Below are 25933 nucleotides of genomic sequence, written 5' to 3'. Positions count from 1 at the left end.
TCCCATCATAATTCAAATGTTATTCCAGTGCTTCAAATTGGCTGAAAGGCTTTGAATTTTTCTCAAACTTTAATCTATGAAAAGCTTGTTTGTGTGAAGAAATATAATTTTACAACAAGCAATTACTGCCTACTTTCCAAATCACTATCAATAGAATAATAAAAGCTCTTGATGACCTCACATATGACGGTAGATACAAACCAGTATCTATCACCAACCTCATTCAAGATTGTCCACATTGAATGATAGTACTCTCTGTGTGAATAACATTGATGTTGAAGTTTTTATTAAACCATAAAGATAAATTTTCAAAATAAATTTATTCCTAATCAGTTTGCCATTTCATGAACAGATGTATATATGACAATACCAACATTCATGTAAGCAGTCCTTAGACACTAATGTTTCTTCATTTTGTACAGCTTCAAGGACAAACTAAGTAAGACTACAATACTTGGTTGATTTATTCCTTCGCTTAGTGGTCTACTCATGCAACTGTTAAAGATTTGCAAAGAATGTAGAGTTTACTGGCCTAAACAGTACTAGAAAGTAAGATTACTTATCTATGATACTAATAATTTTTGAACTTGGCCTGAGCAAGTTAACAAACTACTCCTAACGAGTAACTACAGTATATGTGGTAAAAACCTTACAAACAAGTCTCTGTTGAACCAGCAAACACCGAAGACCATACACCAGAAGATACACAGACTTAATCTTGTAATTTTTGGTATGAATTATTCATTTACTTTTAAATATCTGACAGCCAGCTGTACCTAGACAACTGACTATTGTTTTGATAACTTTTGAATAGAAATCCAGGTGACGAAAAGTGTAAAACTTCGTATCTTGTAACAGTACAAGTAACAAACAAGCACAACTTAGTGATAGAATATTCTATTATCACCATTATAAACGATAGAATTACAAACGTTTTGAATATTACTTGATGGTTAGCAACTGATAGTAAGTTTACGTCGGCATAAACCAGTAAAATATTTGGTTTTTCACACTGCATAGTTACCTTAATGTCGACTGATAAGTTCTAATTTCAAATATTTGAGTATTAATATAAAAACACTTCGTGATTATACTAAGAGTGAAAAGTGTTGTAATCCTATGTCAGATTTTTGTTGGTCGTTGGCAAGAAACACTGGACCTTGATTTCGTAGTAGTTGACATTCATCAACAAGGAATAACTGATATCGTGAGAGCTGATGTTCCCCATGAGATTAGGGCCTGAGTAACACAACTTCACAGTCTAAGATGTCACCACTGAGGTGTTTGAGCCGCTATTGACCTGTTATAATTCATACTGTACTTAGAAAAAATTTCATTTTCCAAACTTTCATCATAAGAACACATTAAACATGCTTCCATTGTTTAAGCAGTGATTTCTCTACATTAAAATGTATTTATACACATTCTAATGGCGTGAACTGGTTCTATATTGTATTATGTTGTATATATACACACATTGAACAGGTAACTTTCAATCCAACTATTTACCTTAACATTTAAATCGATCTAAACAGTATGACAGACTAACTTCTACCTGGTGAATCATTTATGCTAATCACAAAAATTGTACAATAATTCATCTTAATGGTGGTCAGCTTTTTGTGACCAATTAGACATATAATCTCTTTGAATTATTGTAGATAGACAGACTATCATTAGGAACGGTCTCTCATATCCTATAATAGTATAAACAGTTAAGTTACGAACAGTTAATCAGTCCTACTAAACATTATCAGAATGGTTAAATTACTGACTCACGAAACAGTATATATCATTATATGTTATGCAATCGAGAGATTAGTTAGTGGTCGAGGTCTTTAAATTAAGGCCACCAAGCCGCAGGGTTGAACCCCGCCCCACTTACTTCGGTCTGGGAAACCTGGTAGTACTACTAGTCCTCCTTCTTAGGATGTGGTTCGAGTTCAAGTTCACAGATCTATGCCTAGTAGATTAGTTGATAATACTGCAGCGAAATATAAATGGAGAGAAACGAACATAAATTGCATACTTAGATTACTGGATATGAATCGATTACCACGAGAGATGACCAAAAGTACAAGATAGGCGGTTCTGTGCAAAAATCAGTTTCCCCAAACTTTGTAATTAACATGAAGTTCCAACAAGAGAAGGAAACATAGTAAAGTACTTGTTTGCAAAAACTTTCCTGTTAAAGAATTGTCATCAAATTGTTTAATATTCTGTACTCCTACTACATCTGTTAACATTTGTTATCCCATGAGAGTGAAGTATACAATAATTTCATTGCTTACTTTTTAAATTAAAACACTATGTGATCATTAAATCTATGCATTAAATCAACATCAAAGTGGCAGAGATATGAAATCAATGTAAGAGTTGAATAAATTATAAAAAGATTAACAGAAGAAAAAATAAAGACTTATCACAACCACCATATCCAAGCGATTATTTAGAATTAATTACCCAAAATACAGTCAGTATACAGGTGTATACACATGCATTATCTGTCTGTGCGTGTTAGGTGTACACAAGTGGTGAGAAATTAACATACATATATAACTTAAAATTCCAATGGAAGAATAACTGAGTGTGGAATATTAATTGTGTAATAAAGGGAGTAAAAATAATTCCAAAACCAAGGATATTTCATTTTCAGAAGAAAAAAATTGTTAACAAGGCATATATGCGCATCCATCAATTGACACCGTTTGTACAAGACAAATATTTCTCCCAGTTCTCTAACACCTATTGTTTAACGTAAACAAAAGATAATGTAAAGAGAAGTTAAGTACGTTTATTTCAAATTTAAATATATTTGTGATTTTTAAAGATAATGTTATATTTAATGATTCACTGTTTAAATGAAGGGCGGACAAGAAATAATTGTTATAAAACTCTGTTTTCTTTTCATAGTTTGCATTACGGACTGATTTTAGCTAAGTAAACAATAAAAACAAGGAAACACTGGACAGTTGTTTTGCCTTAGTATGGAACTTCTCATCAGTGTGTATCTACGACTGCATTCCCGATAAAATCGAGAAAGTTCAGATCTTCCTTAAAACCACCGACCACTGGGTCTACATGTCTAGCTTCGATCAATTCACAATATTGAGCAACCATGTTCGGATGACAGCAGTAGGAATTTACCTCACACTCGACATGGTTGAACTTCACCGGTCATAGCTTCTCAGTGGAACTTCGTGAATTATCCTTTGCAATTGGTCACTAGCGAGAACATGATTATTGCTGGTATAGTTTATAACATGGAATAAGTGATCTTAGTCGGACAACCGTGAAAATAACTTTTAATTGTTTCCCAGTTGTTATCAGTTCAATTTTCGCCATGAAAATAGTAACAAGTATCGGATTAACTTTTAACTAAGTATGGTTTGAAAATAATGTCCATCATAACAAGTTAATTCAAACAATAACATCAAAAACAAAGTGGTTATGAAAATAGTAACCTGTATTTGTGTTTTAGTCATAGGTAACAATATTCACTTACTTTTAATTGAATTTGCAATAACAATTCTAAATATTCTGTAGTGGCTTGTTTGAAATAAGCAAAACGATTCAAGTCGAAATTTTGAAATTCTTTTTTAATATTTATAGATATATTATTAAATTTATGCTGAGCTTGATCGACACGATTTTCAAGCTTTTAAAGAATTGAAGAAAAAAAGAATACAACTATACAACTATATGTAATGCACAAAATGAAATATGCAGAGAAATACGAACTGGTAATCACAACAAAAACCTCGATTTATATAATAAAAACAATCGTGCATACATAAATGGTACAAACTATTCTAAAACATTTAACATAAAAAATATTCGAGAAAAATTTGTAAGATGGGATAATTATTTGGAGAGTTGGTGAATAAAGAGCACTATGTATAAGGCAAATTGTCTAGAGACTATATGTTAAAATGGCACCAAAGATTTAGATTAACATCGAGGGAATGATGACAACATTGATATCGGTTGCTAATTGACACCCGTGGTATCGGTTCCTGAAGTCATTGACTATAGGACTAAGCCATGTAGGTAGATGCAGACTACCTGTTTGAGGTCACCGCGCGATTATTTTAGCCAGCAGTTGGACACTGTGAAAAATATGACTTAGAGTTGATAGCACTAGTGCTGATGTTTTCACTCTTCGTCTTCCTTTAGATCTTGAGTTTCAAAATCATATTATAATTTCTTATTTTATGAAGCTTTTCTTTTGTCTAGAATCATACTGTCGATTCTAATGTCTACCGCTACCACTGTCATTTACTAATCCGACTACTCTGGTATTTACTTATCTCGCTATGGTAATTCAGTGTGACAACTCGGATCGATGCATATATGTGCTAGGTTCTATATTACGTATGACTGATCGAATGCTTGATTAGTAAAAGTGTGCAGTTTAACTGTTAAGTTGCTGTGAAAGTACATAGATCAATAAAGCTGGTGGTAAAATGTTGAATATCCTACAGAGTATCACATGCTAACTTTTAATTACCATCTATTCCCAGAAACATGGTTCCCATTCGGCACATAATTTTAAATATTAGGGTATTTAAATTGAAAAGGGTTTGGTTTTAAATAGTTACTAATTTGTAACAGTAACTTTGGGATCAAGAGTAACCTAAAGGGCAAACAAAAACGTAGTATCCACCATAGTTTTTAATGAATTCTTATTTCAAATGGAATACAGTGAAAGGTTTCATTAGAATTTTAAAAATCCTAATGATGATTATGTAGGTTCAGATCATTTTAATCTTTTTTGGATAGATCAGTGAAAACATGTTGTTTGAGTAATATTTGGTGTTTATGTCCTATGACTTGAATATACTATAAAACAAGTTATTAATATACTCAGTAATTAATTAATAATACAGCCTGATATGGAGTGTCAATCAGAAGTAGCCTAATGAAAAGGTCAATCGATAGCAATTAGATATGACATAAAGGTCAAGTGTATTTGATTGGGGTCAAAATGAGTCAATATCCTAAGGATAGACTGGTATATATATGGGTGTGTTTGTGCATTTCATTCGGTAATCCAATACACTTTCTCGTTTACTCTTGTGTTATCGCTCAAATAGTCAGTTTTTTTTTGGGGGGGGGGCTAACGCATAGCATACCGTGCATCGGTATCAGATTCCGAACACTGCACATCACAACACCATCTCTTAAGCTGTTGGTATTTATGGTGAAGTATTCTATTTATGTTGAATTGATTATTATCCGACTAAATTAACATAATTTTCGTGTTAAAATAGAAGAATATTCTATTCTCGTGTGTGATGTGAAATTGATCGACTAAGTTGGTGTGAACTGCGATCAAGTGAAGGCTGTTCACAAAAAAGGACGTTTGCCAAGAGATTTCTGGGGATCTAGCATCGTCAACATAAACAGGGCTAAAAGTCATCTAAAATGCCAGTTATAATATTATACGAATTTCGTACATCGTTCATCAGCCCATGAAACTGAGATCTGTCAGATATAATCGTTTCTCTGGATATCACATAATAAATAATATTGTTGAACACATAATATGAATCACAAATGATTCGGAGTCTGACTCAGATAAGAAAACATCAGTAAATTAGAACAAATCAATTAATAAAGTGAGAAAATGATCATCTTAATTATGATAACAAATCAATAAATGTCATCATCACTCATTAGATCGAAGACAAGTTGGTTCCAAAATAAATTCAAACTGATGGGAGCACATTTATTTTTGTTAGTACTAAATGAAAATTATCAGTATAAAAAAGGAGTAAATCATCTTACATCTTCTAATTCCATTGTTATCGTGGCCATCTTTTTGTTATCATTTCTAGGTGCCATTTCCATTCGAATTTTCTGTTCACGCTTTGAACGAAGATTAGCTTCAGCAGTTTTCCATGTACGATATATTCGTACACGTTCACTTAAAACATCCTAAATTGTATACATTTAACTTGGTATTATGAAATTTTTTCAAAATGATGAAGTAATATTTGCAAGATTTGTCGTTTAGAAATAACAAAACAAACAGTTGAATTAAAACGATCTACTTGAATATTGACTAGAATATTATTTTTCATTTGAAAGTTTCATGGCCACTATGTAATTATCCAATAAGGGGTCTCATATTCTTAAGTATATCGTAATTGCAAAGTAGTGAAACGTTTAATAATCATATGATTTTTTAAACATTACAGCCCACTGTAATTCTAAATATCTATCGCGAAATAGTCTGCTTGAAATTCAAACATTTGATAGAAGACTATGAATAGTCCCATAAAAACAGTTAACAGATAGTAATTTTAGGGTGTTTTAGTTTATGTGCTACATTACACTCCAGATATCCTGACCAAAGGCTTAAAAGACAACTTGGACTTGCTAGATAACGAAATAACTTGAAGCAATAAACGAAGAACAAATACCTGGTTACACTGATAATAGTAAAGCTCTATCGCAGTCTGTTACATATAAACTAGAGAGTGCAAATCTCTTGTAAACAAAAAACGGTACTGAAAAACACTCTGTCTGCATAGTTTTACAAAACTCTAGTTTTTCCAGAAACAATTCATTTCGAGTACACTATGAAAGCTGAATTTTAAGGCAACAGTTTTGTTAAGTGTTTTAGAAGAAATTCATAAAAATATGGTTTACTAATAAACAGCATGATTGCATACCGTTTAAATCAATCGTTAAGTCAACATCTATTTTCCAAGTAAATTTAGAAAAACATTTTGTCACGTTAACAAATAAATACCAGGACGGAACGGCCGTCTAGTGCTTCCAGATTTTCAATGGTGGTCTGATATTGATCGATTCATGATCTCAATCAAAGCTCAACAATCTCCACAACTCTATACTGATAAATAAATTTACTCTGAAGAAATTACTTAGGTTGAGTCACAATACGTTAGAAATACAAATTCCTACTCAATTGGGACATCGCAAAATTATTATTATTACTAACTTTCTACCAAATGCTCGATTTATTTAAAACTATTAGGAGAACTTACCTTGCAGGCCTGGACCATGCCTAATAATTCTCGAGAATACTCCACTAAATGACACGTATGCGCTTCTGCTTGTAAAGCGTGTAAATCAGCGACATGTCCTTCTGTTTCTGCCAGATGATGAAGTGCTTGAGCTAAACCAGTATTTTCTTCTACATTAGCCAGGAGAAGAACTGAACGAGACAAACCAGCTTCGGCATTTGCTAGGTCTGAAGTAAATTCAAATAACTGTTTATTAACTAAGTGTAATTTAAAGTTATGCTGATGCAACTGAGAAATAAGTTCGTGTATTTCGCGTTCAGATGCAGTTAACATATGGTGAATAGTGATACTATGTGGCTGATCAGACTGTAATTTGAGAGGTATTTGAATTTGTGACTCAATGACACAAGGATATGTGCTTTGAGAACTGAGGTGCATTTTTAAAAGTATCGTATTTTTTAACATCAGTGTTTGTTTGTTATAAACAATAACAACTTAAAGCAGGTGACCATAAAGGCCAAATAATACATGGTTTGGATCTAACTACCATATATATATCCATTTCTTCATTCTGGCAACAACAACTTTAAATGCACGAAACAAATAATGGTTTAACTCAACAACATTAAACTGGATACGTGGAGCCAGTAAGAATCTATACCAAGTTCTTTTACAGTTCACTCTTTCAGCCAATTGAAATTGACGATATGTTCTGATCTTCTGCTGTGGTCGTAATTACAAGTGAGAGAAGACTATGGTTTGGTGTGTTTAACACGCGGAAAAGCCAAGTTAGTTTCCAAGGCTCAACAAACTTATTGATTTATCAACAATACTTTTCTAAAACATCACGCCAAATCTTGATGGTTCCCATTCAGCGAATTCACTACATCTGATTGATGTATTAGTGATAGGTCTAATAGAATGACAAAAGCTGCTTCAAATAACAAGGTCATTAGTTAAAAAGGTTGGTTAAAGCACCCTCATCAGCGAACTACTAAGATTTTATCTAGGCACTACGATATTATGTTGGTGTCTCAAATAACAGACTGTAAAATGTCAAGTGAAAAATTTATAGGCCACTAGTTGATAATATCCAAAGATAAAGTAGTTAATACATTCGACTACGCAATTCTATCTTTAAAATCTATGTTAAGAGGAGCTAGTTATGAAATGCTATCTTCTATTTAACAGATGTCACATGTATGAAGAGCCTTATTGAGTTTTCGTTCAATATTTTCGAAATATACGGTATTTTGTTAACATTCGTCTCCAAGAAGTCTGTTTTGTTTGGATAATTTGAGACATCCTGGTACGTAACCAATTTCTGACAAGTTGTAGGTAAATAACAGATATTCCCATCTGTCTGTTTACACTATCTGTACTACGTTTAAAACAGGTGGGTTCCTCCAATATTTATTATTCTTTAGTCTGAATCATGCCTCATAGGGTTTATGACTTCTGGAATTAAATAAATGAAGCTGAGAACTAGACGTTTACCACACTGAACAATTCCTCTGGTTTCTTGCAAGCCTAGAGAGGTGGTACTCTTAACTAACAAATCGTGGTATATATCTCAGTAGTAGCGTAGTGAACAGAACACTGGTTGGGGACGATCGAATGTATTTAAGCAAACATTACAGACTATCTCAGTAAATTCTGAAAACCATACAATGGACAGTTAATTTGCAAATTAACAACCAATAGTCTCAATCTTCACTGTTTCTTCTCTAATTCCGTTGTTCGTGCATTTTCCAACCGATTGCGCTTCGTTTCGGTTCTTTCCTCATCGGTCTTCTGCGAAAATACATTCTATGTCTGACCAACACCATATACTACTTATATGGATATAAGTAGACCACACCACAGTAGTTCAGCTAATACCTCCACACTACCATACATAGAATCAGTCAAAATTAAACTGTCGGAATTTACTATCCTTTCTCAATCTACCTTTTTTATAAACTTATCGATGATGATCAACATTATTCAAACTGTCACGTTAAAAAGTTTAATCTCTTGGAAAAAACAAACAATAACCATCCGTAAGCAAAAGAACAACACATCTAACCAACAAAAACATTAAACTTAGATTCATGTTTAAGATGATCCCATTTCAATAGACGAAAGTCGGGAAATTCACTAACTATTCAATATACATGTAATGTCATTTGCATATCACATGTTTTATAACTTTTAAATCACAAATATTTGGATTAGAAAAAGAAAAACTTAAATAAATTAAATACCTACCGTTGTCTCCTGATACCAAATTAAGAAGCGAAGAGTGAAGACGTTTAAGTTGCTTTTCCCAGCCATCTAATTCATCCGCTTTCTGATAGAAGAACTAGAAGAGCAAAGAAAAATGTAATTAAATGGATAGATAGTATAGTGCAAAAAAGGTGCTTTTTTGTCTACCACTGGACTGGACTGTAAACATTACAAAAGAGAAATGCAGATGATGTAGGTAATGTTATTTTTATGGTGGTAATTAGTAGTTCAAGCTGAAGTTTCTGTTGTGCTGTGCGGTGTCCTGTATAGTGATACTCAAGGTTCTTGTGCACGAGCCCAACCGGCCACTCGAGTGAGGAGGAAGCTTTTATTGGCTAACCAAATTGAGAGATATCTGTACGCTTATTCATATATATATATATATATATATATATATATATATATTTGCCTCTTAGAAATTTAATTTACATCTTCAACCCATGGAGTGCGTCTCGTTCTTAAAAAAGAAAAACAAATCTTGATAAAACGTATGAGCTCACCATTTGGCCAGTGTTTGATTGATCTACTATATCGCCGTATGTTGGACAATATCTCATTTTTTGGTTGTAATACTTTAAATGATGGATGCGAGAAGATACAGCTTTAGAACTAAGTCACATAGAATCATGCAATTCGTTAACTCCCGAGCAACACGGGTTTCGAGACAGGCATTCATGCTCGACCTACTTACTTATTGCGAGAGAGGATTGGACAGTAGCCCTAGATAATGGTATCTGTCGATGTGGTATTCACAGACTTTAGCAAAGCATTTGACAGGGTTTCTCATTTAGGTCTAATGAAGACGCTCTCGAGCTTTGACGAGGTGATTTTTCGAGTTTTATATGCCACCTACGTAAGACCACACCTGGAGTACTATATCCAAGCGGCTAGTCCATGTCTTAATAAGGATACTGACTCATTTCAGCGTGTTCACAGAGTGGGAACAAAATTAATAAAAGGTCTTTCTAAACTCGCTCACGATAAGCACCTAAAACATATAAGCCTTTTGCACTTATCGTATCGTAGAACGCAAGGTGACCTTATTTCGCCGTGCTGTATCTGCAATTACAATTTGGCTGTTAATACGTCTCATCTTTTTGCTTCCTCCAGCACTAATGATCTTCGAGGCCATAGGAAGAAGGTTTAAAAACCACGATCTAATAAACTCAAAGTGAGGTTCTGTTTCTCTCATCTAGTGGTCGATGGCTGGAACGCCTTACCCGAATGAGTGATATCAGCCCCATCAATGAACATTTTCAAGGAGAAGCTGGACCTTCATTGGAAAACAAACTGTAAGGAATGATACAGGTACACCAACCTACTATCCTTATTCCTGAAAATGAACTAAATGAGACATCTTTTCTTTATCTGAAACTGTTATATCTGGCCGATTTTGAACGCTATTTCGCTTCCCTAAGCTAGTTCCGTACCCCCGAGCTAGAAATATACACCGACTTGAAGACCAGAGAAAAGGCACCAAGTGTGAGGGAAGCACTTTACTACAGGGTTCCTTTATGTACAGAAAATATAGGGAGTTTATAGTAATTTAAGAGTCCTTGAGTTTTACTGAAAGTTCTAGAACACTGCTAAACATAGTAGCAGTGTATAAATCAGCCAATCAGGATCCCCACATGTGACTTTTCCATTTTCGTTATTTTAGTAACATAACTTCACATAACTTCTAATTAATCGCTTATTGGTTGAAATGCTCCTTGATGACTCCTGAGCTTGTTATGTCGCTTGCGAGAAAAATGCAGGGTCATCCCAACAGAAACTAATTCCGTTTTGTGTCACTTAACATTCTTAATCCTATTATTTTCTCAATTCCATAAATTAGTTTATCCAGGAAACGCCTCTTTATGTATCACATATTGATTTTTGTCAACTTCCTGTAATTTTCTCAGGTAATGATTTCAAGTATCACGAGGCTTATTTATCTTGCTCTTCTAAATGTCAATAGAAAACGGGCTATCAATGAACATGCACAAATATCTCAGCTGACAAGGACCTCTTTATCACATATCTGGCCTTAACAATATCTACTGGATCCTTCTACTTATACAACCTATTACTAAAAATATCTTCGATGTGAATCAATAACTTATGTAATTTCAATGCCGTAGACTTAACACCTAACTAGAGTACTACTATAGGGTTCAGTTTTATGCTTTAGCGAATGATTGTTACCAAAAATAACCATGGATTATGCCATCTTTAAAATTAGAACTAGTTAACTTAACACACACTTGCCAAGCGTATTTCTGATTCACTAAAACACTACAGTACTTAATGACCCATAACGATACAGAAAAATTGTAACAAGATTAGTTAGACAGATTTAATGATTCCAGTTATGAATAGCAGCACAATATAAATACATGCAATCCATAAAACAGATTTTCTCTTCGCTCTCGACTTAGTTTGTAGCTAAAAAACCCGGCATCCTAATTAGTCGAACTAAACTCCCGAACTTTTTCTCGTGTTGAGTCAACACTTCAAATCTAACTAGCCACTGCCTATTTCCCGATCCCAAGAGATTTTAAGTAGGTTTGAGTCATTCGTCTCGTCAGTAAAAAATACAGAACATTCAAGATCAAACAATACATTTTAAACCTACCATCAGTGCATAAGCTACTTTGGCTTTATTTATTGCGATTTTTAAAATAATCATTATTTTAACCAAGGAATTTAACATTAACCCTAGAAAATACGTAGGTAAGGTACGTATATGTTTTTCAATAATTCATACTTGTTTCACCAAGCACAGATCATCACAGATACAAAATCTATACTTTTTGAGAGTCAATTCATTTACTATTTCCTTAAAGTCAATCATATAAATACTCGATGACAGTAAAAGACAGTTCTCTAGTATTACGTTAAGAACATTTAATTTATAGAATTCACTCTTATGAATAGACTATCATGACCTATGAAACTAGGTAGTTGAGAAACAGTTTGGACGAAAGAAGCAATATATTTGTAATCTATAATACATAATTCGATTATCACTGCATCGATAGAAAAAAATTATATATATATATATATATATATATATATATATATATACCGTGAAATATAATCATATATTATGAAAAGAGATCAAAAATTGATTTGCACAGAGAAATAACTTATAACCATACACTGATTAAAGATCTATCAAAACAACAATAAAGCATTTGATTGTTCAAGCACATACATGCAACACAATGGATTTACATGTAAATACAATTAAGACGCAAGATATGGTCGGCAAGCTATAGGTGAAGAAAAAATGATCAAGCATTGAATACAAGACTTATTTATCTGGTTTTATTTATAAAACATTACTGAATTTCAGTGCTTAGATTACAGGCCTCACAATTAATTAAATCATGATTTGATAGACCGGGAGTTTCGATTCCAAATTCATATAGCGATGGAAACCGCTAAACATAATGGTTGCTTAAAAGTAACTTTTATGTTGTAAACCCTCAGTGATTGATGAGGATGAAGACTCTGACAAAGTGCAGAGTCTTCTGTTAGAACTGAGTAATAATACAAGGATGTTTGGAATGCGTTTCTCCCTATCTAAATGTAAATTGTTACTCCAGGACTAGCTTGCGTCAACACCTGAACTAAGGATAGGGAGTGAAGTAGTCGAACGCGTCGACAACTTCACTTATCTTGGAAGTCTGATCAGCCCTAATGGGTTGGTGTCTGACGAAACCTCAGCACGGATTCAAAAAGCTCGTTTGGCTTTTGCCAACTTACGTCACCTATGGTGAAGACGAGATATCCGTCTATCAATTAAGGGAAGAGTATACTGCGCAGCAGTTCGTTCTGTTCTACTTTACGGCTGTGAAACATGACTATTAAGAGTAGAAGATACTCGTAAGTTACTAGTATTTGATCACAGATGCCTTAGAAATATTGCTTGCATCTGCTGGGATCACCGGGTAAGTAATAGTGAGGTTAGACACAGGGTATTAGGAAATGATGGTAAATCAGTTGATGAGGTTTTGAATCTTCATCGACTGAGATGGTTAGGCCACGTGTTACGTATGTCTGAATACCGATTACCACGACGCGCTATGCTGACTAGTGTAGGGGTTGGTTGGAAAAGAGTTCGGGGCGGCCAAACCAAAGCGTGGCATCAGTCCTTGAAGTCACTAACTTCTAGTCTGAGCCATGTTGGCAGATGCAGACTACCTGGTTGGGGTCCGTGTGACTATCGTAGCCAATGGTTGGAGACTCTAGGTGACATGGCTCAGAATCGGTCAAAATGATGTAGATGTATACACTCTTTGTCTTCCCTTAAACCTTGAGATTAAAATCGCTACATAACTTTCTTCCTTCCTATACTATATCCTTATATACAACCTATCTTTTATATACTACCACCACTAAATTAACTATTTCTATGAATTTAGTGTTCATCTCGTTATGCTAACGAGGTATGGCAACTTGGAGCGATGCATAAACGTGCCTGGTCCTACGTTGTAGCTAACTAACTGACTGATTGATTGATGATAACCTTCCCCGTTCCCTGTGTATGTTTTCAAATAACCACATAAAGTTCTAGTGAAACTCTAAATACGTTAATATCAGTTCCGTTGTACTATCATGCACCTTACGATACCTAAATATTATTTTATTGGTTACAAGTTATCACTGCAACAATAAACCACCAATGGATTAATCACTTGTTTTTTAGTTTGAAACTGATAACACCAAAAACAATAAAACGATAGAAAGTTGATAACATCCAAAATATAACTATTATACTACTAAAAACACTAGCGAAACTGATCATGAATTAAAAGTTTTTTTTCGGATAATGTGCATGACTCTTAAGACTTTTATTTCTAGTGTCATAACTAAAGAACTAATGCAAATGTGTCTCATTCAAGTTGAAACTAATCGAAAACTTAGGTACCCAGATAAAAAAGCGTGATTATTAGGTGTACATAAGCAAACTACAGAGTTCACACACTGCTCTACCATGTCTTAATATCTTACAGATCTCAACCTAGCATTTGATATCATAACCCATATATCTTACGCTGAAAGGTAAAAATCGTACGCTGCTAATCATTCAGCACATTTTTTACAAGAAGGTATATGATTACGACTATACATTGGATGCCTTTACTGGTTTTTGTTTATCGCCTTGTTGACTTGCCACCCGGTATTTACACTACATTCAGCCAGTCGCGCAAACATAGCTGTAATCAAACGCAGTTTTATAATATCTACAACTTATGTATGAAACATGCCAAACATTCTACAATTTTTATTTGAAAAGTTTTTAAAACTTAAGTTCCATTTACAGTACACAACCTTTGTATCCACGGTGGACCTAGTCACTTCAGTAACAAGTCCGTTTTAAAAATGTAGCCACTAATGAGGTTAATAATTATAGAACTTGCAGAAATTATCATGACAAATCACTTGAAATTACTAGTTAACCGTTCTAAAACTCAAAAATTGTAATCTCAGCCCTGTTTGAGGCTCATCAATCAGCTAAACCGTTTTTAAAAGAGACTGAACAAACGCCAAGGTGGTTGATATATAATTAAATTGCCGATATACTATACACTATTTGTCAAGTCTAAGTGGAAACCATAGACTGTACCATATTTTTCAGATAATATAAGGTAAATTGAAAGCTTCCGAACATCTGTTCGAGTCTTATTAAGATTATTAGTGAATACTGAACTATTATTATGAATCGAAAAAAGAGTGAAATGGAAATCACAACACAAAGCATCTTATCAAGAAGTGCAAATAATATATATTTCAAAATTGCATTCTAAAATGAACATTCATTGAATCACAGTGTTAAAATGATAACGGCCAATGGTTATCAGAGACTAACTTACCTCCTCAGCAGTATTCTGAAAACCATATAGTATGAACCATGATAAAATTTATTAGGAGGCGAATGCGACGTAGTGGATTTGGATGTTTTATTTTGTTAACCAAGGAGGCTAGAACTAACCCGTTAAATACAAATCCATACTGTTAGCAATACAGATGTTTAAGAAACCACCAAACTAAACTTCCGAAGAATTATAACAGATTTCGACGAAACCTTTTCAAAACAGAGATTATTATACACAACGACTACTTCGTGGATAAAATCCAGTAATCAGGGAACTTAAGTGACAGGGTTTGAAATCGATTAAAGAAATCAAGACTCATTCTTTCTCTAACCTTTTATAAGCTTTGGACACATCACCTTCCATCTATTTGTACAATGTTGCTAGGATCTTTTCCCTATAGTTAGTTCTTTTTATATATTGTGGAGCAAATCAACCTAAACCAGTGTATTACAGTGCTCCATTTTGTTCATCTTCTCAATCCCAAAAATATGCATCATGTGATATGAACTACTTCATAGTATAGAAGATTAAGTGCTCCTTGTTCTAGTCTGACAAAATGTAGTGGTAAAAGTGATTGAAAAATCAGCAACGGTCTATCTAGATTGACTGTATATTATTTACATGAAGCAGTAACCAAGTATTTAAGGCGCTTAGCATTTAAATAGTAGGTTATAAGTCTTAACTCCGCCTCGCTAATCGCAGTATGGGAAGCCATGTAGTATCGATATCCCTCACTCAGACAGTATAGCTCGAAGTCGAGCACATAAGACTGTACATTTGGTAACTGAGTTACATGAATGATTTCCAAAACAGGAGCATCATATGTGTAAAATCAGAAACATTAACACATCATAGGAATTAATCATCCCAACCTACCAAAATTCCTTTGGTATTTTGCATAATTCGAGGACAAGTTAGCTGATTTTGTTGGAAATGTACAATAAGCATTACAGAATAGGTAATCGTTCAGAATTAAAATATTCCCTGAATTTCGTACTTTCGGATATACTAACCATTGATATGCGGCTCCGCGGCCTGGTCAAATTACTTTTAACTCATCTAAAAGATTTTGTACAAACAGGTTGTATCAGTTCTTGTACTCTATTTTCTCGTCACTAGGATAAACAAATGTACGTAAATGAGTTGCATCACTAATTTTAGTCACATTGCGGTGATAGGTGAATTTGGATATCTTTATTTCATTTCTACATTTGTGGACTGTCACTTAAAAAGAACTAGCTCACTGAGCGGTAAAATTCCTTCAAATAATTAGTACTAGCAGTTCCCAAATACTCTATACGGATGTTTTCTCTACCTGAGTGATTCCCAGAAGCTGAAAAAACTACAAATATTTAATGACTGATACCAGTTATCGTACTATAAAATATAAAATAACCCTTCAAACAGTTTTACTAGTGCTTACCTCTTCGGGATCATCAACTTTGTAAGCAAGCTTTCCAATTGCATCACCCAAATTTTTCATCACTTTTATCGCTGCAGCACCGGATAATAGTTGGGTGTTTGTTGCACGTGGAAGCTCTCCTTCATGCTGAAGGAACTCACAGACATCTTCATCAATACGTAAAACTGGATGTGAGAGTACTCGTGATAGGAATCTGTGAAATGATTGACAAAATTCTTACCGTTCTAAAGCTATTCGGCGGCGTTCAACAAATTCATTTTCTACAGAAACGTCCTTTGACATTTTAACCTTAGTTGTAGCTAAAGAGCATTGAAACGAAACTAAATCGTTACCTAGCATATCTTTAGAAGGAACGGGGGGAACAATAACTCCTTCAGAAAGATACTTTGTGACCAACCTTTCGTGCAGCCCAAGGAAATCAGAAAATCGTCTGAGGACTGAAAACTCCTTGCCATTAAGCTTGAAAATAAAGTTATTATGATCACAAACCTTTGTATTAACACGATATACTACGTATGACGAAATACCCTCACCAACTTTTGCAGGGTTTGTGATTTTTACATATGCAACATCGGAAACAGTTTTCTGAATTTCATCAAAATAAAGCTGGACGTACTACAGTTTCTTTCCCAATGTCAATGGGTGATTTATCATGTATGACAATTCGTTCAGGTGTAAAACCAGTTTGCAGACAAGACTCAGAATTTAACGACACATTTAAGGCGTTTTCAGAGTTTTCATTTAGCTAAACAAAAGCATAATTATAGCAAAGCACTCACATCCAGCTCAGCGAACTCATCATCTAACATTATGCGACTCCCAATCGTTGGAAAGCTTGTGTCTAGATTGGGGGTACGTTAGTATATGAAAACAAGCAAGGTGTACAGATATAACCGCTGTTTCCTAGCTAGGACAATAATCTGGAAGGGATGAAACAAAACCGAGGCTACCAACTAGCAATTAATGCAGTTTAATGTTTTAATAAAGGTTATTTTAAAAGGACAGTGGTATTGTTCCTTTTTGAGTGGATGTCTCTTGTGTGAATAGATGACCTCCTCGTTGGGTGCAAATAAAGTATGGGTAACCATGTTGTATGGTTGGAAAATATTTGGTAAATTTCTCCAGGACATGGCCTGGGTGCAAGCATTAATTCTTTTATAAGCGGATAACTTTACAAGTCCTCTGCTACCATTAGCCTCATTGTAAGGCAAAGATATGGAGGAGGAAACAAGACAAAGAGGATACTATGGGACACCAAAAAGATCAAGAGAATTTACCAGAACAAACACTTGAAAAATGTTATTAGGTGCCTTCAAGCTCATTAAGAAACATTCTCGGATCCATGTTAAGTAATCTCGAGTTACAGCTATCAGTCTGAGGGTTACTATCAGTCACGGCTTGAAAACTATTGAAGATTGATGAGTTACAGCCGTTAAATATCCACCGGTATTCTAGGTAATAATGGGGCGTTTAGTCACCTAGATACCATGGAGCTTATGAATTCGGAGTGTCTTTTGTCCACAATTAGAGTATGATATATAAGCAGCCAATCTGGTTAAAACAAAAGCTGTTGAAAAGTGTTTGAAGAACTCAAACAACGTCAAACCATAGTATCTCAATGTTTCCGAGTGGCGGTAGATTATCTGAACTAGACATTCTCTATTCCTTAAGTAAACACTTAAGTGTTTTATCATTAAGCTACCTTTAAGAATTTGCGTCAAAAATGCTTTTATATAAGGAGATACGTTTGTTTGCCTTTTAGAATGGCTTATTTAGGGATACAAAAGAGATCTCACAAGCTCAAAAATAACTACCTGCAATATAACTAGTGACTTTTCCAGTGAATCACCAAAATGTGGGAGTCTGTCCTGAGCTATGAACACAATACTTAAATTCAAATATTGTGTTCAAGCGAGCATTTTGACCAATAGTACCCCAATAACCGGTACGGTAGACTCACATAAACATGTAATTGTGCATAAGAGTACTAAAATAACTTCATTTCAGCAGGAAAATGTTGTACTAGTACACGGAAAGCCTGGTTTAGTCACTGATGTAGGAGAGAATGGACTAATGATATTTAGGTCATTCACAGACCCAAGCAATTACTTCGAGGATCCCTTCCCTTCTAATAATATAGGAATATTTATGTGCTCGGTAGTTTGTCATGAACACACACGAGTTTCGGTTAGGGATATTGACTGTAAACGTATTACCATTGATTGTGTCAATTATTTAGTTATTGTTCCATTGTTACATACTTTTATGTTAATGTATTTTGTTTTATTTGTGCTGAATTTATGACCATAAACCATTTCATTACTTTTTATTTAATATTTAGCCCGCTAACAAACGATACGTCATTATAGACGCACCAAGCAAGAAACGGCTTATGATTGCAGCCAAACACTGGATTGTTTGTAAAGAAATTTGTCTCTATCCAACGGAGCTTCTCGATATGCACCTACAAAACAGCGACCAACCAGATGACAATTGGCTAGTCATGAAGCGTAAGGTTATTCACGAATGCGGTATGTCACAAACATAGAAACGACCATCTCCTATAGGTAGTCTCTAATCTGCAAACGACTTACTGGTCCCCATCAGAAAACTAGATGTTTACCGTACAAACAGTTCGACGAACGAAAACACCCTGCCACTAAACGTTGAGAAGCCAAAGAAGTCAGTACAATGACCTTACTAACATTTCGTAGATGTGCATTGAAGCGTAAAGAAGGGTTTCTTTACAATTCCGTTGACATGGATGTGGCCAAGATGCAGGCTGGAAATAGCTACGTCCAGTATCCCAAATTTCAGTTGTTCGACAGTGCTGCCTCGCTGATTGCCAAGTAGGCTTGTTTACCATGTAGATGTCAATTAACTAGTTCGATACAATTAAGTACTTCACCACCAACGTTCGAATCTAGGCATGTAGGCAGTGTGCTATCGGCCGACTAAATCACGTGTACGATCAAGTGAAGTTTTTTTAGATTTGACAGACTGAATACTGTGCTGTAGAATATATCGTCGGGTATTTCTGACTTGAGTGTCAATGTGAAGCAGCTACTGTTGAAGTCCGGTGAATGGGAAAATCCGCGGAAATTCGATTGCAGACTATCAAGTCAACAGTCCCTTTTGTCATCTTAAGAGGAACTGAGGACGTTAGACGCTTGTCTGCAGCAGGAAGACATAAGGGACAGATTTGTAAGTCGACAACACTAATTTGATCATTTGTTCGTATTACATATGGCCATGTTGACGTCAATGCGATACAATTTGTCGCACACCATGAAACCTAAAGTTGCCAGTCATTTCACGCTACTTGGCACTTTATCAAAACGAGCACTTCAGAAGTGCAGGTTTTACGGCTGCATACGAAGCAATATACTTTTTTTAAACTCCAGGCGCACTAAGTAGTCGGTTCCTGTCATTGTCTGTCAACGAAAAAGACCTTGTGAAACTGTACGACATCGCGACGCAAGGTTATTTTCACGACATGAAATACAAATTTCAAAAGCGTAATCGAAGAAAACAAGAACATGTATGTACTAATTTGAAGTGAACCATTCTCTACTGCTTTATAAGTACAATCTTCAGTGTTATCTAACACAACCGTAAAGCTTCAAGCAGATAGTTGTGTAAAAAGACTTATCACTTACATATCGTTGTAATTTTATTCTTCAGATTTCAGAATTCACAAGATTATTTTGATTCTCAATAGTCGAACAGGTGTTAGGAATAGGAATAACCAGTGGGATATTTCTAATGTTCACCTTCGTCTTCAATAAAAAAAAACTTAAACATGCCCTTACTTTCTTACTTTTATAGGAAATTCTTTGACTAAATGTTGAGAAAGCCTGTTCGATTTTAAATGCACTTGCAATTTAGCACACGTGCCTAATTAATAATAGATAAACTGCTCTTTCTTTTCAAATCGCAATAATACTTGGCCATTACAGTTAAAATACATAACGATCTATGCTATAGCATCTGTCAACTACTCCTAATGTTTTACAAGATGACGTATCTTCTTTTTAATAAATTTTTTAAACATGTACGACTTTTAACGTCGAATAAAGTTGTCGTGTGATGTTTTATGGAAATAAATGCGAACACAGAAGACGTTTAGAATTATGCCGAATGTGTCCAAAAGTGGAGCAAAATCGGTGTATATTCAGGCGGAAATACGACAACTCAACGACATTTAAAACAGAGCGATATAAAGGGGAAAAACTGCATTACTTCCCTCGGACAGGCGAAAAAGCAGATAATTTGGGGCGTTTCCCCTTTACTTTTCAACGCTTTTTCTCTCTTTGTTTTCCTTTATGTCCCCTTCATTGGTTGTTTGAGAAAGCAGAGAGAATTTTATATCCACACAATTTCTTATCAACCAACAGCACCACATCAAATGGTAACTTTAATTCTTCTTCTTTTTAATTATAATTAAGTAACCCATGTGTTTCATATTTGTCACACACTTATGGATGCAACTTTGTGCACTACTAAAATTTTCCGAAAATGACTTCAAGACCATAAGCTCTTTGTATCGAAACTATTATAACCAAGTAACTACCTATTGAGCTTAAACCAATTAGTTTTAATCAAATGCATACAAACTATTATATTACTCTATGGATGAACCTCAATAACTCAAACTTTCCGTCGAGTAAACGCAAAGAGCATAAGTAACGCAGCTCATATATCTGGCGCGACCAAATAGCTAAGATAGTAGAGGACAGAATATAAGCTTTCGCTAAACAGGCTTCGGTATCTAGAAATGGTGGAACACCGATGAATCTGGTTACGGAAATAAGTATATTTAACAGTAGAAAGAGAAATATTGATAAATTGCGAGGAAATACAATGGCATGATAGAAAGTGATTTTTGCAGTTTTCGCTCACATGGAGCGTGATATTGTGTGCATTATATAATCTGTATTTTCCAGCCTGATGCCGAAATTTCTCTATTCTGTTGACGTCCACGCATTTTGAACAGTTTTAGCTCATACATTATGACGAATAATCCTGATCTATTTTAGGTCTTGTGCTCCATTTCAGTTTCAGTTTCAGTAATTCGTTCTGGGCTTGTGAACTTTTTTGGAGTGTCCTCGTAGATTATCTGTTTTGGTGGACAAGAAAAATGAGGGCATATCAGGTGCAAATTTGTCATTAAGCAATTTGAAAACTGTAATCAAGTCGCCTCTGATTCTTCTATATGACAGCGGGAATAGGTTTAGCTTGGCCAGTCTAGCATCATACGGGAGCTTCGCTATTCCGGAAATCAGCCTAGTTGCTGTTCTCTGAACCCTTTCCAAGAATTCACTGTCTTCTTTTAGGCAGGGGCTAGCTGCTTGTATGCAGTACTCAAGTTTAGGGCGTACGAACACTGTATACAAAGTCAGAAACGTTTTAGCGTCGAGATGCCTAAAAGCCCTGCGTATGGACCATAAAGTTCTAAAACCTTTGGCGGCTACTACACAGCAGTGAGCAGTAGTCTTTAGGTCTTGACTAACGATGACGCCTAAGTCATTGTGTGCCTGGACAATAGGTAACTCAGTGTTATTCACCGTGTATGTATCTGTACCCTGGTGGCCAATATGCATCACAATACACTTGGAAGTGTTTATCGGCAATTGCCAGGTTTGGGACCATTCAGATAATCTCTCCAGGTCATTTTGGAGTTCTAAGCTGTCGCTCTTGTTTTGTATCGCTCTCCATATCTTGACATCGTCAGCATAGAGTAAGACCGATGACGATAGTAGACGAGGGAGGTCATTTACGTACAGGAGGAATAACACTGGCCCCAAAACTTTACCCTGGGGGACTCCAATAAGCACAGTTTCCCAGCTAGACAACTTGGAGTTCACCCTTACTCTTTGTTGACGCCCAACTAGGAAGTCTTTTATCCACATCAATTGATTGCCTCCAATCCCGACATTCTTCAGCCGGTTGCGAGGAACTTTGTCGAAAGCTTTGCTGAAATCGATGTAGACTACGTCTATAGGTAACTCTTGGTCCTTAAGAGCGCACCAGCTTTCATGAGCAACTAATAAGTTTGTGAGACAAGAATAACCTGTTCTAAAACCGTGCTTCTTCTCCGAAATGATCTGGTTTTCATCGAGATACTTTAACAGCTCCTTCCGAATAATCTTTTCTAAGATTTTAACAACCACACTAGTTAGGCTAAATGGTGGGTAATTCTCAAGCTTATATTTTGTACCTGTTTTGAAGACTGGACTTACTATGGCGTTCTTCCAGTATTTTGGTAGACGACCCTGGGTTACGGATAGATTAAAACATACACTTAAAGGGTTCGCAACAAAGTTAGCTAATTCCTCTAGTAACCTAGGATGCAGTTCATCGGGTCCAGTGGATTCACCTATGTCAAGCTTATTTAGCAGACCAAGGACATCGGGTTCGTTAATGGTTACGTTGTCCACTGTGTGGGGAGGATTTGTGTTGACTTTCCGTGCTTATAGGTAAACCTCTTTCTACAGATAGAAGAAACCAGTCTAGTAGTGAATAAGTCTTTATTTTGATCGTGGGACAGTCACAGTGGAGCGAGTGGTTACCTGTTACAAGGCTTCACGACATTTAGTATAAGATAATAGGAAATATAGCGCCTATACGAAGTAAGGAAGTAAGTGGATACTTGAGCTCTACTGTTTTGACATATACTTAGTTGTTTGATGTCAACTCTTAACTCATCAACCTAAGCTGTTGTAGACTGATTGGAAGAGTGTTTCCACGGAATATATATATTTCTAAAGAAGTTTGAGAATGCTTGAGCTTTGCTGAAGTCGTTCTCCACTAATGATGAGGCAGTACTGTCTCCCCATATTGAAGGAACACCCTCTTCTTTTGAGTCTTTTGGTTTATATACGAATACAAACGTTCAGTGCATTCTATATATTCCTTAGTAATTTTTTTCTTCGCACAACCTTCTAGACTTACGGAGGATCGAGACACGAGTATTCCAAGCTTCTTGATATTGAGATTTTGTCTCATCAGTCCCCAGTAACCTAGCTCCGTCTCACATTCTTCCGCTCTTACGAAGAAGGGTGAGAACATCCCTGCTGAACCATGGTGAAGAGTTTCTCGGCCCCCTAGGTGTAGTCCAAGGGATGTGAGATGCAGTAACTTTTAAGTATAAATTTCGAAATGCGTCCCAAGCTGTGTCAATTGGGGACTCTGGCCCTATTGTGCAATCTACTGACTATACTGAGTGTATATTATATTGTATATTTTGCTTTGCAGACGTTAGGTCTGAGTTGGGCATGTTTAGGGCATTAGTGCAATAGATCCGGAGCCTATTTAAATAGCTTCGTGTTGCACCCATAGCGACTAAGGTATCATTCTCTGTCGAAGCCTTAAAAACCCGAAATTCTACAACTTTTCAGTCCTTTTCGCCAGCATCTAACCTACGTTTTAGTTCTTTTTCAGCTTCTCGTCTTTTTAAACGGTCTGTGAGCGGCAAGCCTTTGCGGGTAAAAACTTCCGACTCCTTCATTTTATGTCCAATCTGTAACATTAAGTCCCGTGCATTAGGAGATTTAAACCCCACTTTAAGCAAAAGGTTTGATTTTGTTTCAATTTCGTTTGGCTACCTAGCCTGGACGCCTTTAGCGTTTGACTTTGTAGATATCCTGAGACATAAGCTGATTTAGTAGCTGTTCTATCTACCTAATGTCTTCCTCAAAGCAAGTTTTTGGTTCTGAACATTCACTTTCCTTGATTCTATAAAAGATAACTGACCTGCCACTGTGATTAGTCCCTAATTTCTCGGCTACTATTTTTGGGAGGGGGTTGGATTTTCTTTGATGTCGTTATGTCGTTTCTTATTCATGATCTGTACTCATTCGTTGGAGTAGAAACCAAAGTCACGTCAAACACATTGTGCGGTTCCAGAAGGTTACTAACGACTTGTGCAGTCAGGTTTTGTTTCCTGCTAGAAACAGGTCTAGACTTGTGGCTGGGATACTTAGGCGTTTCCTGTCGGCTACCATTTAGAGGACGGAGGACAGAGAAAACATCATTTCTTCAGTTTTCATTTTGGACAGATCGCTTTGAAATCGGTCTTTCCTCCTTCGATCGATATGAATCAGCCGCTATCGAGCTCACTTGAGATGGCTTCATGTCAATTTGTGTGCCGGCAGAGCAGGTACACCCATTCATGTTTTTTGAGCACTTCTAAAGCTCAGGAATTTCATGTGGTTCCAATTGCAAGTGATCATACATGTCATTCATAACCAAGGTAGGGGGCTCGAACTCGCAGTTTGTCAGTACTTTTGAAAATTATCATGGAAATCTCTGTAAATAAATGGTTCTTCGCACTGAAGATTTTGTGCATTTTTAAACTGAGGTATTCATTTTGGAAGCCGTATCTTCTGGTTAAACGTATTGGTTGACATCCCTCCTTTCCCAGGGCTAATGACAAGATGTCACCTCTAGCTAGGCGTGGCCACATAGTACTGACTCTGTCTCTCTGTATGGTTATCAATAACGACGTGCAAGCTATAGTCAGTGCAAACGTTTGGAAAACAAGTGCACAGGAAATTGTGGTGTGAGGCATCAAAACCATTTACGGAAATCTTGCGAATGATCTAGAAGTTTGCAATATCTGTAAACGTTTCAAAGTGGATAATTTTCCACAATTTTCACCAATTTACATATACATAAAGAATGAATAACATTGGGCTTTTTGTGCGGATAGATATCCCTTTTCCGAAGAAACCAAACTGGTAGTCGAACAGATCTTTATTCAAAACATCTGAAGTGCGACACTATCTTTTCTTTCACGCGAAGTTTTCAACACACCGTATGAAACAATAGAAATTATAATACCTTCGCAATATAAGGAAGTAATTGAATAATTGGACTATAGTGTTTTGACATCACTCAGATGTTTTCGGCAAACTCTCGAACAATTAGCCTAAGTTGTTACATCAGCTCCCTCCCTAAATCTACTTCCAAAGGAATGTCGGTTCGATCAGTTTGTCAAACGATAACATGTCGATGGTGTCTCTGCAGCTTAATAGAAAACTGTTAACTCATTCAGTATCTGACCTCCAATCAATGACGGCCACTATCCAGTCAATATTAAGGGATACTCCGCACATGTCATATACTTTACCAGCTTCTTATCCTATCTCGTAACATTTAACTTCACACAAATTGTCGCACGTAGCGTGGTGAACGTGTCATCTTTATAAAGATCCGAGCTTGTAAGAAAATAAAAGGTAATATGAAGCAAGAATATTTGAGGAAGGGCAGCGATCAGATTTTTGAATACCATGTTGCTAAGGAATGATTTTTCCATGATATGTGATCTATCAGGCGTTTACTCGCCTGCCTTTATAGTCCCCTAAATTCAGAACCAA

General features: G+C 35.7%; 1 protein-coding gene across 1 annotated transcript; it reads right to left on the bottom strand.

Moving 5' to 3' along the window:
- Positions 1–2313: 2313 nt before the first annotated feature.
- Positions 2314–21261, bottom strand: Smp_042550 (sortingnexin-related). Its single transcript, XM_018789899.1, has 12 exons — positions 21182–21261; positions 17333–17473; positions 17170–17298; positions 17043–17138; positions 16886–17012; positions 16774–16852; positions 16554–16746; positions 9246–9339; positions 7017–7222; positions 5791–5940; positions 3506–3658; positions 2314–2745 (listed from the first exon to the last, which is right to left on the bottom strand). The coding sequence occupies exons 2-12, from the start codon at positions 17360–17362 to the stop codon at positions 2695–2697; spliced, it is 1308 nt and encodes a 435-aa protein (XP_018655295.1). The 5' UTR covers positions 17363–17473; positions 21182–21261; the 3' UTR covers positions 2314–2694.
- Positions 21262–25933: the final 4672 nt, after the last annotated feature.

The sequence above is a fragment of the Schistosoma mansoni genome, chromosome W (assembly GCF_000237925.1).
Source record: "Schistosoma mansoni strain Puerto Rico chromosome W, complete genome".
Lineage (NCBI taxonomy): Eukaryota > Metazoa > Platyhelminthes > Trematoda > Strigeidida > Schistosomatidae > Schistosoma > Schistosoma mansoni.
This window is presented reverse-complemented; position numbering and strand designations above follow the sequence as displayed.